The sequence below is a fragment of the Miniopterus natalensis genome, chromosome 4, assembly GCF_054644295.1.
Source record: "Miniopterus natalensis isolate mMinNat1 chromosome 4, mMinNat1.hap1, whole genome shotgun sequence".
Classification (NCBI taxonomy): domain Eukaryota; kingdom Metazoa; phylum Chordata; class Mammalia; order Chiroptera; family Miniopteridae; genus Miniopterus; species Miniopterus natalensis.
This window is the reverse complement of record NC_142084.1, coordinates 13,961,665-13,975,047: the sequence shown is the minus strand read 5'-3', so window position 1 is coordinate 13,975,047 and position 13,383 is coordinate 13,961,665. Positions and strand designations below refer to the sequence as shown.

The window sequence follows — 13,383 nt, the reverse complement described above, 5'->3', positions numbered from 1 at the left end:
AAAGCAGGCTGTGAAGTATGAAGTGGTTGAAACAATGTAAGACACCATCACTGTTTCAACGACACTCCAGTAACTAGATTTTCATTGATTAAATAGTAGCCTAAATAAAAATGTGACAAATACGAACTTGATCTTAGCTGAAGTAATCTAAAAAGAATTAAAATGTTCATCCCATCCCTTTTTTGGTAATAAAGCCTAACAGAAGCCAACGACATAACCCCATAAACAGGCTACATTGCCACAATTAGCTTCAGACTTATCTCTCAAATGAAAGAAACCAAAGTGTAATCCTGGCTAATGCATTCCCTTATACATAAACACAGCACCAAATTTCTCTCTTTTTAGTCCTCTGAATTCATGACAGTTGGTCCAAATTATTGGTTTTTGAAACTGTTTTTGATATTTCTAAACTTATCTTCCACCATTCTACACTTGTACTGCTTCTCCCTCTCCCGTGCCCCCCCCCCCCGACTTCCCCACAACACCCATTAATGCATAATCCACTGGAAATCCTGTATTTAAAGGACATTTGTGATGGTAGTGAGGAATAAAAAGACAAGCTGTCAAAATTACTTGTTTTGGGGTTGAAATCATTGTCTATAATGAATTTTGAACTGCAATAAAATGGCACATTTTCTAAACTATACCTTAATTTGTAAAATGAAAACAACCACCATCATTAAAAGTCACACTCTAATCCAGTTTAGCACAGAGTGATCACACACAATTCAAAGGGAAAGGAAACTTAATGGATCTTTTCTCTTTTTAAAAAAATGGAATATCTTTATTTACTTGAAAAATACAAAACCCACATAGAATAACCCAGAAGAAAAATGACAGCAGTTGGCTTTCTGAAATTACAAAAATAAGGAGAGCATGGGCTTTTAAACCCTTCTGCAAAGGTCAATCAGTAATTGTTTTTTGGGTTTTTTTTTTATGGTTTTAGCTTCATTCAACATACATCTTGAAAATTTTTTTGCAACACAATTTACAAATACATATATTTTCCATGACTCAGAAATATGGAAGCAAATGCCCATTAATCTGGCACATAACTGTAAATACTGCATTACACAATTATCAGGATGTCCTTAGAAGGGTAAAAGCACAAACCTACTTTTCCTATTTAATTTGCTCACTTAAATAGTAGTACACAGTGAGAACTCACTGCTAAATAAAATTAGATGTGATCTTTAAAGAAAAAATGTGTTTTAAGAAATATGCCCCAGACTTATTTTAAACCTAATGTAAATTAAGATTTTCTAACAACTAGGCTATTTCAATCACCTACAGGCCGGAGTGAATAAGACTTATATAACCAACCAATTAATACAGATGCTATTTCACATCAGGCACTCATACTAAAATAAACCCTTTTGATCCAACGTCTAAAATCTCAAAAGGCCTCTAAAGTGATCTCTACCCACATATAAATTCCACTATTAATATAATTTGCATTTAACCTACATTTATGCAAAGTATATTTCAGAATAGGTCATAAAATTTATAGTCTATTCAATAATATACTAAAAGTGGTCAGACTAACTAAAGTATCTGCAACAACAAAATCAAAACACCATTATAATAAAAATCATGTTATCAATTACAAAAATATCATGGGATAGCCAAAGAAACAACCCAAGAAGTCATTTTAATAACGTCTGACCACATGTTGGTCACACATTTCTGTATCATTCATTCCACACTAAATTGAAACACCTGAACACAGTTATATTTTTTAAGCTTTTACTAATACAGCCATAACAAAGTACAAAGTTTAAAAAAAGATTCTTACCATAAAGTTGAAAATAAGTAAGTAAATAAATAAGCAAAGGCAAATCTCCTCTAACATTCAGCAATCATTTATATGAGTGAATATCAGAAATATTAAGTTTAAGAAGACACTGAAACACTCATTGCCAGGGCCTTCTGAATGGGCGGGGGGGGGAGGGGGAGGTAGGATGTAAAGGAAGTATGGACTAAGAAGGGGATAAATAGGGGATAAATAAAATCAAAACAGAGTATTTTCCTTATGCCTCCTCCACTTCTGAGAAAAATATTCAACATGATGTTAAGGAACACGAGAAAGAGACAAAACTTGCTTCCCTCATCCTGTGTTTGTGCAGGTCTTCAGTTTCATTACATTAATAAAATTAGATGCAGTTAATAATGAGAGAGATAAAATCACCATAAATTTTTGCAGCTTCATTAGGTGTCAATTATCAGAGCCCCAAACCCCACGACTGAGTTTACAACTGCATCTTGCATCATTCTTTTTCTCCAATAATTTTATACTTCAGAAACTAGTCAGCTTTTTAACACTGAAGTTTCAACAATAATCCCAATGAAGCTGTAATTTAAAACCATTTACTTCTCTGCCCCTTTTCAGCAGTTTCACCATTAATGCTGAAGTGAAACAATGTTGAAAATCAAGTTATGCAGAAATGTGCCTTCATTGATGTTACAAGTTTATGTTAAATTTATTGAATTTCAGTATTTAAAAAGCATATTAAGCTAGAATGGCTAGTTCATTTCACTTTAAGAATGTATTTGAACATCAATAAGATCTCTCTTGTTTCACTATTAATGAACTTAAAAAGAAAACACTTTACTATGCTCAATCAGGACATGCATAATTTTACAATTTAATGTGGTAATTGGACGTTGTGCTATGTTGACACATCGGAAGGAACTACCTTACACCTTGGCTTGTGTGGCTCAGTTGGCTGAGCATGGTTCCATGCACCAAGAGGTCAATGGTTAGATCTGCCCCCCCCCCCAGGGGGGGTTTGGGGCTCAAACCCCAGTAGGGAGCGTGCAGGAGGCAGTGGATAGATGTTTCTCTCCCCCTCTCCCTTCATCTCTCTCTAAAATCAATAAAACCATTCTTAAAAAAAAAAGTTTAAAAAACTCTATCTTCCCCCTCAAAACATTGTGAATTTTTTTTAAGCATTCTGAGAAAAAGCAATTTTAGGTGTCATCTTAAAAAGTCAAATGATGATTTTTTTTTTTAATTGAAAAGGGATGCAAGTGAAGTTATTAGTAACATTTAATATTTTTATATCAAAAGTCAGAATGTCAGTATTCAACACAGTTGTGGCCTCAGCATGTTGATTTATCTGCTAATCATTCAGGGTCACTGGTCATACCTAGTGTTTTGCTAGAACCATGTAACATATATAGAGGAGAAAGCAACCAATTTTAGTTTATATCAGGGTGGTTGTTTGGAAACAATAGAGTAATTCAATGATGGTTAGAAAAGAAACATTGTTTCAATTTATTTGGAAGAAGCTTTGTTCTGGGTAATCATAACTCCCAATGTTAATGCCAAAAGGTATAAATTTTCAAAGATTACCAAATGATTCTGAATATTACACCTTTTCATTAGGACACAAACTACTGATTATAATTCAAGTCGTAACTACTGGTTATAATTCAAATCACACATTGGCATAAAAATAATCATTGCATTGGATATTAAAGAATCTTGAAAGAGCCACATCATCATTGCTTTGCCTACCGTATAAGGTTGCTATGAAGCTCAAGTTAAAAATATGAAGACACTTACCATGTCATAAATTACTAAAAAAGGTTCGATAACGATCTATCAGGTAACTACGTTCACCTGACTTATGCTCCAGATCCCAGATTTTATGGGGCTTAATGAAAGTTCAATGTAAATGGAAAATAATCTTGTTCCACGCTCTTTTTATAGTAAGGAAAACGAGAACAATACCTTGGTAATTATCAGACCAAAATGCATTAATAATCCGCAAGAGTTTCCTAAGATATACTATTTTACTCTGTACAATTATGTTTTATATAAATCAATGTAGTAATTTCCTACAGATAGCTTAGTCAAATCAACCAAGCACATTCAACCATGAATTCCAATACCAAAAATTTGAGACTGAAAAATTTAAAACACAGCATGTCTTTTAACATTTGAACAGAACAGTTTATGTGATAAGAAACATCTCAAATCTCCTTACTGGAAACATTTTAAACCTTCAAATTCAGAATGATAGCAATACAAAGTTGTAGTGTTCTTTTAAATAAAGATAATTATTATTTAAATAATAGATTAGTAGGTCGTTTACATTTAGACACACAAGAACCAAGGTGTTATTTATTATTTTTTTTTTTATGAGAAACTAAGCCTTTTAAAGAAAAAGAAATAGAACATAGCCTAAATCTAAGTCTAAAATTTTTCCCCAACAAGAAAAGCTTCCTATTTTAAGAGGGAAAAAAAGAGATACCTCAGTGTTAGGACGTCCCTTCAACAGAAAAAGTATTTCAAAGAGAATTTTAAATAAAATCTTCAATGACTAGTTAACGGAAACAATGACTATTACTAACATTAAGAAAAAACTTGAAATGCTTATGTACAAATAAATCACTGAATCTACTATGCCTTTCAAAAAAAACCCCAAAAAACCCACTGATTGTCTCTACAGTCATATTTTTGTATTTTCCTACATATCCAAAATGTGATATACAACCCAGTATTTATCTGAATTGGGGATGGGGGTGCAGGTACACAACTTAACCCCTACCAACAGATACATCTAAATTTAGAACTTTTTCCCAGTAATTCCATTTTAACAGACCCTTCTGAGGTCAAACAGAAATGTCAGCATACTTACAAACGCCTGAGGAAAAAAGATGACAAATGAACACATCAAATGATAGTTGAGAATTGAAGCTTAGCAATGTCGGCCATCAGTTATCTATTTAAGAGCCTGTGGGAACCTTTGAAAGTAAAATTTTGTTTTGCACCATGTTGCCAACAATTCCTTTCTTAAAGAGACGAATTCAGCAGACAAGACTTGGCTACGTTAGGTCAGGAACCCCGTAGGCGAGTCCTCCGTCTAATACTATGACTCGGCACACTGTACACTGCATTGCTTTGACTTACGGTTGGTACTTAAAAGCCTTTTTACCCTCTTTAAATAGGAAGCTTTTCTTGTTGGGGGAAAGATTTAACCCTTTAATCTCAAGTTAACATTCCACAAGTGTGCAAATACACCAGCACAACTTTTGATTACGTGAAGTATGAAGGGTACTTTTCATTGCAACGTAAGCGTATTCGAAAACAGCTTAAATGAACATGCACAATGAACATGTTATATCTGCAGACATTACATCCCTTGAACTTATACAATTTTTACTTAAGATACCTGTTAATAAGCAATATTATTTTAAATTTTTAAATAAAATTTTCAACCACTGGCCAATGAAATACTGAATGCCAATATTCAGACAAAAACTTGAAATGGTTATGTATAGAAATATCACTCAGGCTGTCTACCTTGCCTACTTTAAAAGACTACTTAAACTTATTCATAAGTAGCAGCACATTAATTGCCGGAGAACACATACAAATAAATGAATATTTAAAACTATCAATCTGTCTCAGACTTAAGAAATAGAGAAACAATCTTACCTTGAATAGCCATTAGAAAAAACCGATCGACCAGGGAAGCTCAAAGTCCCCAAGGAAGTCAGGCTGTCATCTCCAGATCCTTGGCACCTATTCCAATTTTCTGAACCAACAGGGACTGGTGGAATGACATTAAAAACAGGTTTCTGATCCTGCTGTTGAGAAAGGGATGCTGTATTCATGTCATAGTGGTACATCTGTCCCCCAGAGGTACTCACACCGTGAACAGAAATGGCAGACATTTTATTACCAATTATATTTGCCCCAGAAAAGCTTGGCTGACAGTAAACTGGGCCCAGTTTCTCCTGCTTAATTACTCCAGGGGTGCAGAGTTCGATGAAATCTTCTTTTTCTGTTTTCACTTGGGGCAGTGTCACACTGCTGGGGCTTGGTAAGATCAGATCTCCATTATCCTTAATTTTAGGTTTAGTGTCTGGTAAAACGAGAGGCTTACAGTCCTCACTCAAGTTTCCTTCCGAAAGGAATGGATCATCCTCTCCTGCCAAAGGAGAAAGCAAACAGTTTTCATCAATTAAGAGGTCTGATCTCCAAGGGCTCTCATTCATCTCTTTACCTGGGGACCCAGAAGAAAACTCCAAATCCTGCAAAATGTCGAAGGTTCTTTGGTCTGTGGTATACAACTTCACATTGCCCCCGTTGGTGCCAGTCTGGTTCTTCGAATTCTGCTGTTCTGAAGACATATCAGAATGTGTTTTTGGAAACTCGTTCTCTGTGGGGGCAGCAGAAACAGTAGCAGATGCTGAGTTCTTGGGGTTCTCCGGAACACTGGTCGACTTACTGAGGTTTGCAATGCTTTTTTCCAGAAGTCCAAAGTCTGTTTCCCCAGAGGGAAGGCTGATTTGGCCCTGCTGTGGGAATCCCAGGTCATTCCCCATCACTTTTGTTTCTGTCTCTCCCATGTACAGTCCCATAGAGAGTGAAACTGCCTGGGACAAATCTGGCTGCTGCACATTGCTTCCTGAGCCTTTTGGAAAATCGACCAAAAGTCTTTGCTGCTTGGAGTCTGACTGAGAAGCAGCAGCCAGTGAGGAGGCAGATGTAGAAACCTTCACGGTAGCTCCGCCCCTTAGGGTTTTATAAAGGTCCATCACATTTCCCCTCTCCCCAACAACCACACTGCTAGGGATTTCTTCTCTGACGGAGGTTAATGATTCCTTCGGGTCCATCAACGAATATCAGCTACAAAAAGAAGAGGGGGGGGGACATAATAAGCTATAAAGTCACATTATCTCTGTGATCCAATTAGTAAGAGCCTGTTAAATAAACCTTTCAGTTAACTCCGAATCTAATTCCTTGTTATCAGAAGAGTAGTTCTGTCTTCCAGAATAAAAAAGCCATTCCCCTGCTCCCATTCAGTGTGCCACACTTAAAAGTACAACACAGTCCATCTGCGTGGCTGACAACAAAACTGTATCAAACTAAGCTTGGCTATTCATCCTGACACTCACAGAACTGCAACTTCGTTAATTATAGACATTATAATTCATTACATCTGATTATTCTAAAGGTTCACGGTGGTGTCAAAGTATTTAATTGAAAAAAGAACTATGATCATTAAAATTCCTGCCTCTTTTCAATCAAGGCTGTTCAGCTTTTCTGAGAATCAGTACACATAAAATTTGATAAATACTATGCTAAAATTCTGTATCTCTGATTATCCCCAAATTCCCCTTCCTGCTAGTCACACATTTAAACCTTTTAGTACAACCTACTGGTAAACCGTGCACATTTTATTTGAAAAATAAACAATGATGATCTGCCTATCTTCCAATAGGCTAGGAAAAGGCTCGTATTTTTAACTCATATTTCTTACTGAATGTACCTGTTGAATAGTGTCTCCCTTCAAATTTTGGAGATACGAAATGAAATACACTGTATAAAGACCAACTAAAATTTAGATTTTAAAAAGCAGAATAGAATTAGAAGTAGCTTTTTACTACAACTTAGCTTATTTAAATATAACAAATGCAGCACCTCTCAATCTGTAAAACACAATAAAATATAGGTGAAGCTACATTTCTTTAAAACTGCTTCAGATCCTCAGTATAAAATAATATACCTCTAAATAAAGACGTTTCTTTTCCTGATATCGAAGTACTGAACAAAAACAAAAAAAACACCCAGAACTGTAAAATCACACTCATATAAATCCAGGTGTAAAAAAAAATCCAATAAAATGCTCTGGATAATTTTCTCTGCATTTAAACCTTCACCTGTGCCAATTCTGAGCTTAGTCTCAGGACAGTTAGGTTGCTGGTACATTGTTAATAATCAAGATGTTTTTAAAAAACGGGCAACGACTTTGATAAACATACTCTCAACATTACAGCCAAATCTCACCCAATGAAAGGAAACTTTTCCTATACGGAGACTTTAAGAAACAAACTTCATTGGCCTTCACGGAAAGTGGAGTCGGAGGAAGGTAGAGAGAAGGGTGGGATCTGTCACTACAAATCTTGTTGGTAACCGGCTTACCTCCCTGCCCCTGTTTATCTGATAAAAGTCTCTAAACACTAGGTATCAAATAAAACCTAATGAATTTCCACGCGGCTTTGACAGCTGCCTTCAAACTCAAAACCAAAACAATGCTTCATAAAACGAAAAGATTCCTCCCTCCAACGACTTTATGCCCCAGTTTACATGGCCAATAACTCCGACACCTTAATGAGCCGAGCAGCGGGGGTCTAAAGCTGCACGACCAGGCTGCCATCGCCAAGCCAGCAACCCAAACACCAAAGGCGCGCTGGTCAAAAGTCGCTCCAGAAAACGAAGACGGCTAGGGAGGGTCTTTTCTGAAAAGGGGTCACTTATAAGAGTCAGGTGAGAAATGCTGCTAAGCGCCAAAGAACCATCCCTCGGCCGGGTGGGGAGGGGGGGGTAGGTTAAAAGAGAAATGTGTCCAGACCTGTTGAGTCTCTCCCGACACGCCCACTCCTACCCGACGACGCCAGCCCGGGCCGAAGGCTGCAGGCTGCAGGCGGTGAGCCCCCGCGCGCTCGCACTCCACGCCCCGCGAGCCCGCCACAAGCGGGACGAGCTGGAGCCTCCGCAGAAACCCCGACGCGCTCGGGCGCACCGGGGCGGAGTGGAAATACTCCGCGAGTCGAATTCACACTCGGCTCAGCCTTCACCATAAAAATGGGTGTCTGGGCGGCCCCCCAGGGAAGGAAAAAGAAGGGGACTTGAAAGAAAAAAAAAAAGAGAGACCACGATTCCGCGCCACGGAACGAGAGGCTGGAAACCCGGGGCAGCTCAACGCGGCTCCACTCGCAGTCAGAGCTCAGGTTCCTCCCCCTCGGCCCCACCGGGGGACGGCGGCCGAGGAGAGGAAGAGCCCGGCGCTGTCACCCGCTCACTGCCCTTTCGTCACCGTCACCCGGCCCCGGCCAGCCCCCACCCCCACTCCCCGAGGCTAATAAAAGTTTGCAGGCTGCCGCGGCGGCCCCCGAACGGCACCTCGGGGGAGCGAGCCCCGCGCGGGCCCTGGCTCCTAGCCTCTTACCTCTGCTGGAGGCGCCGCTCACCCACCACCGTCCGCAGCTCCCACGGCAGCCGAGATAAACAACTTAGCATGTGAAAGCAAGAGGGAGATGGTTTTTTTCCTAAAAAAAGGAAGTAAACAGCCGCCCCCTTCTCCACGGGTGGGGGGAGCCCCTATCTAATAAAGTCTTGCATTTCTCCGCTGACAAGCCAGCCCCCTGCCCCGAGCCCGTCTGTTCGGGCCGGGTCTCGGGCGCGCGTCCTCCGTCCCGGCGCCTGGCCGGCCGCTCCGGCTGCGGCTCTCCTTCCACCCACTAGAACCCGTCCCCGACGGGCGGGCGGCGACTCGGGCTCCCGTCACAGACTCGAGATCGCAAAATGGAGGAGGAGGAGAGGGGAGGGAGTGCGGACACGCGAAAGGGCCGCCCCGCCGCCGCGAGCGAGCGGGATCGAGCGGGGGGCGGGCGGAGGCGGCGCCACGGCGCGCACACTCTCGCACACACACGCGCTCCCACTCCACCCCCGGCCGCTCCCCGCCCGAGGGGCCGCGAGGCGGCGGGGAACGGTGCAACCTGTTGGCGACGCTCGGCAACTGCACGGGCGGCCGCGGCCCCTGCCCCCACGCCCTCCCCGCGGGCCCCGCCACCCTGGCCCCGACGGCGCCTGCACGCCCGAGGCCCCAGCATGGCCCCCGCCCCGGCAGCCCACCGCCGCCCTCGGGGCGCGCGGGGACTGTCTTCGCCCACCCAACCCCCCGGAAAAAGGAGAGGAGGCGGGGGCGGACCTAGTCTCTCAGGGCGCGCTGAGGAGGGAAGCCGAGTTTCTCTAGTTTCTCTTCTGCCTCCTTCCCGCCCCCACCCAGCGCAGCGACTCCCGACCCACTCGGGAGCACGCCCTGTCCCTCGGCGGCAATCGCCGCCAGCGCCCCTGCGGCTGACAGCGGGCTGGCTGGGGAGCCGGGCGCGGCCCGCAGCGGAGCCGCGGGGGTGGTCCGCGCCACGGTCCCCCGGCCGAGTAGCACCAAGTGTGTCACTCAGCACCGGGCTACGGGCTGCACCGGAACGGTGCCGCGGCGCCGCGGCCGCGCTCGGGGCGGCCGGCCCGACACGCCCTCCCGGGAGGCTCCGGGGAGGCAGGGCCGAGGGGTCGGCGCGTACGTACTCTGGGCCGGGGGTCAGTCGCGTGCCGGCGGGTCCCCCACCCCCGCATCGTCCGGGCGGCCCCGTCTGCAGCCGCCGCCGCGCTCTCGCACCCCGGCAGAAGTTGCAAAGCAGAACCCACCCTCCCCCGCGCGCGGCCGTCCCCCTCCCTCTTCCCCGAGTCTCCGAGGCGGCGGCGGCGGCGGCGGAGCAGAAGGAGGCGCTGCCTGCCAAGTTCAACCCCCACCCCTCCGTCCCTCCCTCCCTCCCAGCGCGCTCACACTTGAAGGAAGTTGCACGCCAAAAGCAAAACCTCCGGCGAGCTGCATTTCTTTGCACTTTTTTTTCATGATTTTTAAGGAAAGCAGGGGGCGGCAGGCCTAAAAGCAAGTTGCAGGCGAAACAGCAAGTTGCTTGCAAAGTACGCCCTCACCCCCAAACTCCTGACCTCTCCTGCCACCCCCTCCAGGACCGGCTTCCAAGAGTCCCCTGGAGGCCCCTCCCCGAGTCTTCACTTTGGCTGCACCCGACTCCACGCGTCGCCCACCCGCTCGTGTGACGGGCCCCCGGCCCCTCCAAAGGGGACGAAACGCACACAGCTTTAACGTGTCAGCGTTCAACTCCCTCCAGCTGTTCCCGTTACGCGGCTCCCCTTCAGTCCGAGGGAAGCGCGCGGCCGATCCCCCACGACAGGGGCGGAGGCGAGGGCTGTCCGCGCGGGAGGTCCCCGCCCCAGCCCCCTGCCCAACTCGCCGCGTCCGGAGGGCTTGGGCGACGCCGGGACCGAGCCTCCTACCTTGTGCAGCACATGCTATCATTTTTGGGACTCAGGGAAAGGTGATGCTGTGTTGCTTTAGGGCTTCGAGAGGTAACTTTTGCGCCCCCACAGGTGACAGCGCTTGCCAGCTCCTGACGGGGGCGGAGGCTGCCGCAGCTCCACCTCGTCCCGGCCCCGGCCCCGGCGCTCGGCCGCAGCCGCTCTCCCCTCAGGCCGCGTTCTGACTGCCGGCAGCCGCCCCTGCTCTGACATCTTCCAGAGGATTGGGGAGACGCGTGCCGGAAGCCGCCGCCGCCATCTTGGTAAAGGGCGCTGACGCCGGACCGGCCGCGCGGCCACCATCTTGGCCAAGGTTCCCGACGCGGGAACCAGTCCTCCTCGGGTCTCAGGGGGTCGCCGCCCCGCTCGTGGTCGGGTATGGAAGGAGAGAGCTGGGCTTTTAGCGGGCTGCCCGTGCGGAGACGATCTGCGCCGGCCCCCGCCAGGCGATTCTAAGGCCGCCATCTTGGAAAAGGAAGAGACGCTCGCTGCCAACGAAAAGAAGAGGGAGCCAAAACCTTGCCGACGTCCAACCCTCCGCCGGTAGAATGTGTACGAAGGGTGCTGAGCTCCCCGGGTGCTAACAAACCCCCGTCTGAGTCCGGAAGAGGGGGCTTCTGCTTTCCTTTCGTCGGTGCGAGTGCGCTGGAGGAAGGCCCTGCGCCGGCCGTAGCGGACGAGGAGTGAGAATTCACCCCGAGAGCGCTGCTTGGCCTGCTTTCCAGTTTTTCCCCCTTCCAAGGCTCAAACGCTGGAATCAGAGGTCTTCTGTGGTTCCAGAACCACCAACGGTATCGGGGAGGAAAATCAAGACCCAAACTTACAATAATGTTATTCGTGTTTTAAAAGGCAGTTAGTTAAATAACTCGTGCTAGTATGATTATCCCTCTTAATATGCGTAACTGTTATGCTAGGGATTATTTATACGTGAATACTTCATATATAAATATGACAACTTATGTATAAGTACTTCATATATATATTACACACACACATATATAAAGGGACCATAAGTTACCTAACTTCTCCCCGAACCGTCAACCAATTCCTAACAGAATCTCTGCTCTGAGAATACGCCTCATTTCTCTTGTTCTGGGTGGTAGATGCTCTGCCTTTTAAATAACATCCCCTGGGCGCTGGCCGGAGGCTCAGCCGGGAGAGCTGGGCTGCCCCGGGGCAGGTCCCTGGGCTGCAGGTTCGGTCCCAGGTGGGGCAGGTTTGGGAGGCAACCGATTGATGTTTCTCTCTCCCCCTCCCTCCCTCCCTCTTCCACTCTCTCTCAAAGTCAATGGAAAAAATATCCTCAGGTGAGGATTAACAAATAAATAATACCCAATTTCACAGAAATTTCCAATTAACTTTTTCCCCACTCACTTTATTTCTGTAGGTCCTGCAGACCATCTTGAAATGGAAGATTCACAGCGTTTTAAATTCAAACAACAGCTGAATAGATAGGTATTATTGTAATTTTTCATGAGAACTAGAGGAAAATGAGGCTTACAGAGGATGATGCTTATAGCAGTGGGAGATAGAATTAGACAGAGTTTTTTGCCCTAGCCGGTTTGGCTCAGTAGTCTGGAGGACTGAAGGGTCCCGGGTTCGATTCCTGCCAAGGGCATGTACCTTGGTAGCAGGCTTGATCCCCAGCCGTGCTTGGGGTGCGAGCAGAGGCAACCAGGCGATGTGACTCTCACATCAATGTTTCTTCCTCTTTCTCTCTCCCTTCCACTCTGAAAAGCAGTGGAAAAAAATATCCTCAGGTGAGGATAAAAAAAATAATAAAAGAAAAGAGGTTTTTCTTGGTTGATCTCACAATTCCCATGAAAGAGTATGTAAGTCCCACGATAGGCTTGCAGTGAGTGTGTATGGAATTTAAAGAAATGAAATCTCCTGTACCAGAAAGGACGTGAGATTAAACATTGTAATAATAATAGCAATTCTAACAATTGTTAGTAAACTTACAATTTACTGAGCTTCTGTCTGCTGGGCGTTATTGAAAGTGTTTTATATGTACTATCTTAAGCCTTTAGCTATGACAGTTACTAATCTGTAACCCTTGAAAGTTACAATTACTGCAGGAGAATAAATAGGATGGATCCCCATCTGAGGAGGAATATAATTGATTGCCTCAGAGGTAGACGTGGGAATGAAGGTGAGGTATCGAAACTCCATTAAGACAAGGACCTGATCTGTCTTATGCATTGCTGTATGTCCCACTCCCAGAATAGAGCAAAGTACATAGTAGGTGCTCAGCAAATACTTTACAAAGTTATAATAAAACACTGAGTGAACAAGACATATATCGCTTTTACTAGGTGGTTGTGGAGGCCAAATGAGTTAATGAAAAGTGTCCAAGTGTTACTCAAGATCCTCATTTTTATTACCTCTTGTTTAAACACCTGAGTGCTCCCATTCTTCAGAAACAAAAACAAAAAAGCAACTAAGACCCATTAGTATGTGTTTTCGTAGTCTCCTGTACTTTG

The 13,383-nt window shown here is 44.9% G+C and overlaps 1 protein-coding gene across 3 annotated transcripts in view; it reads right to left on the bottom strand.

The window, feature by feature from the left end:
• The window catches only part of NR3C1 (nuclear receptor subfamily 3 group C member 1), a 100,588-nt gene extending 90,440 nt beyond the window's left edge, over nt 1-10,148 (bottom strand). The window contains exons 1-2 of one of the 3 annotated variants that reach the window (XM_087816293.1): nt 10,106-10,148; nt 5,447-6,643 (exon numbers count right to left, since the gene is read on the bottom strand). In XM_087816293.1, the coding sequence (XP_087672419.1) occupies nt 5,447-6,630 (1,184 nt within the window). In that variant the 5' untranslated portion in view covers nt 6,631-6,643; nt 10,106-10,148. Of the gene's footprint in view, nt 1-5,446; nt 6,644-8,966; nt 9,207-10,105 lie in introns of those variants that run through there. The other 2 variants (XM_016212527.2, XM_016212529.2) reach the window with 2 other exon arrangements.
• Between the last annotated feature and the right edge of the window lie 3,235 nt (nt 10,149-13,383).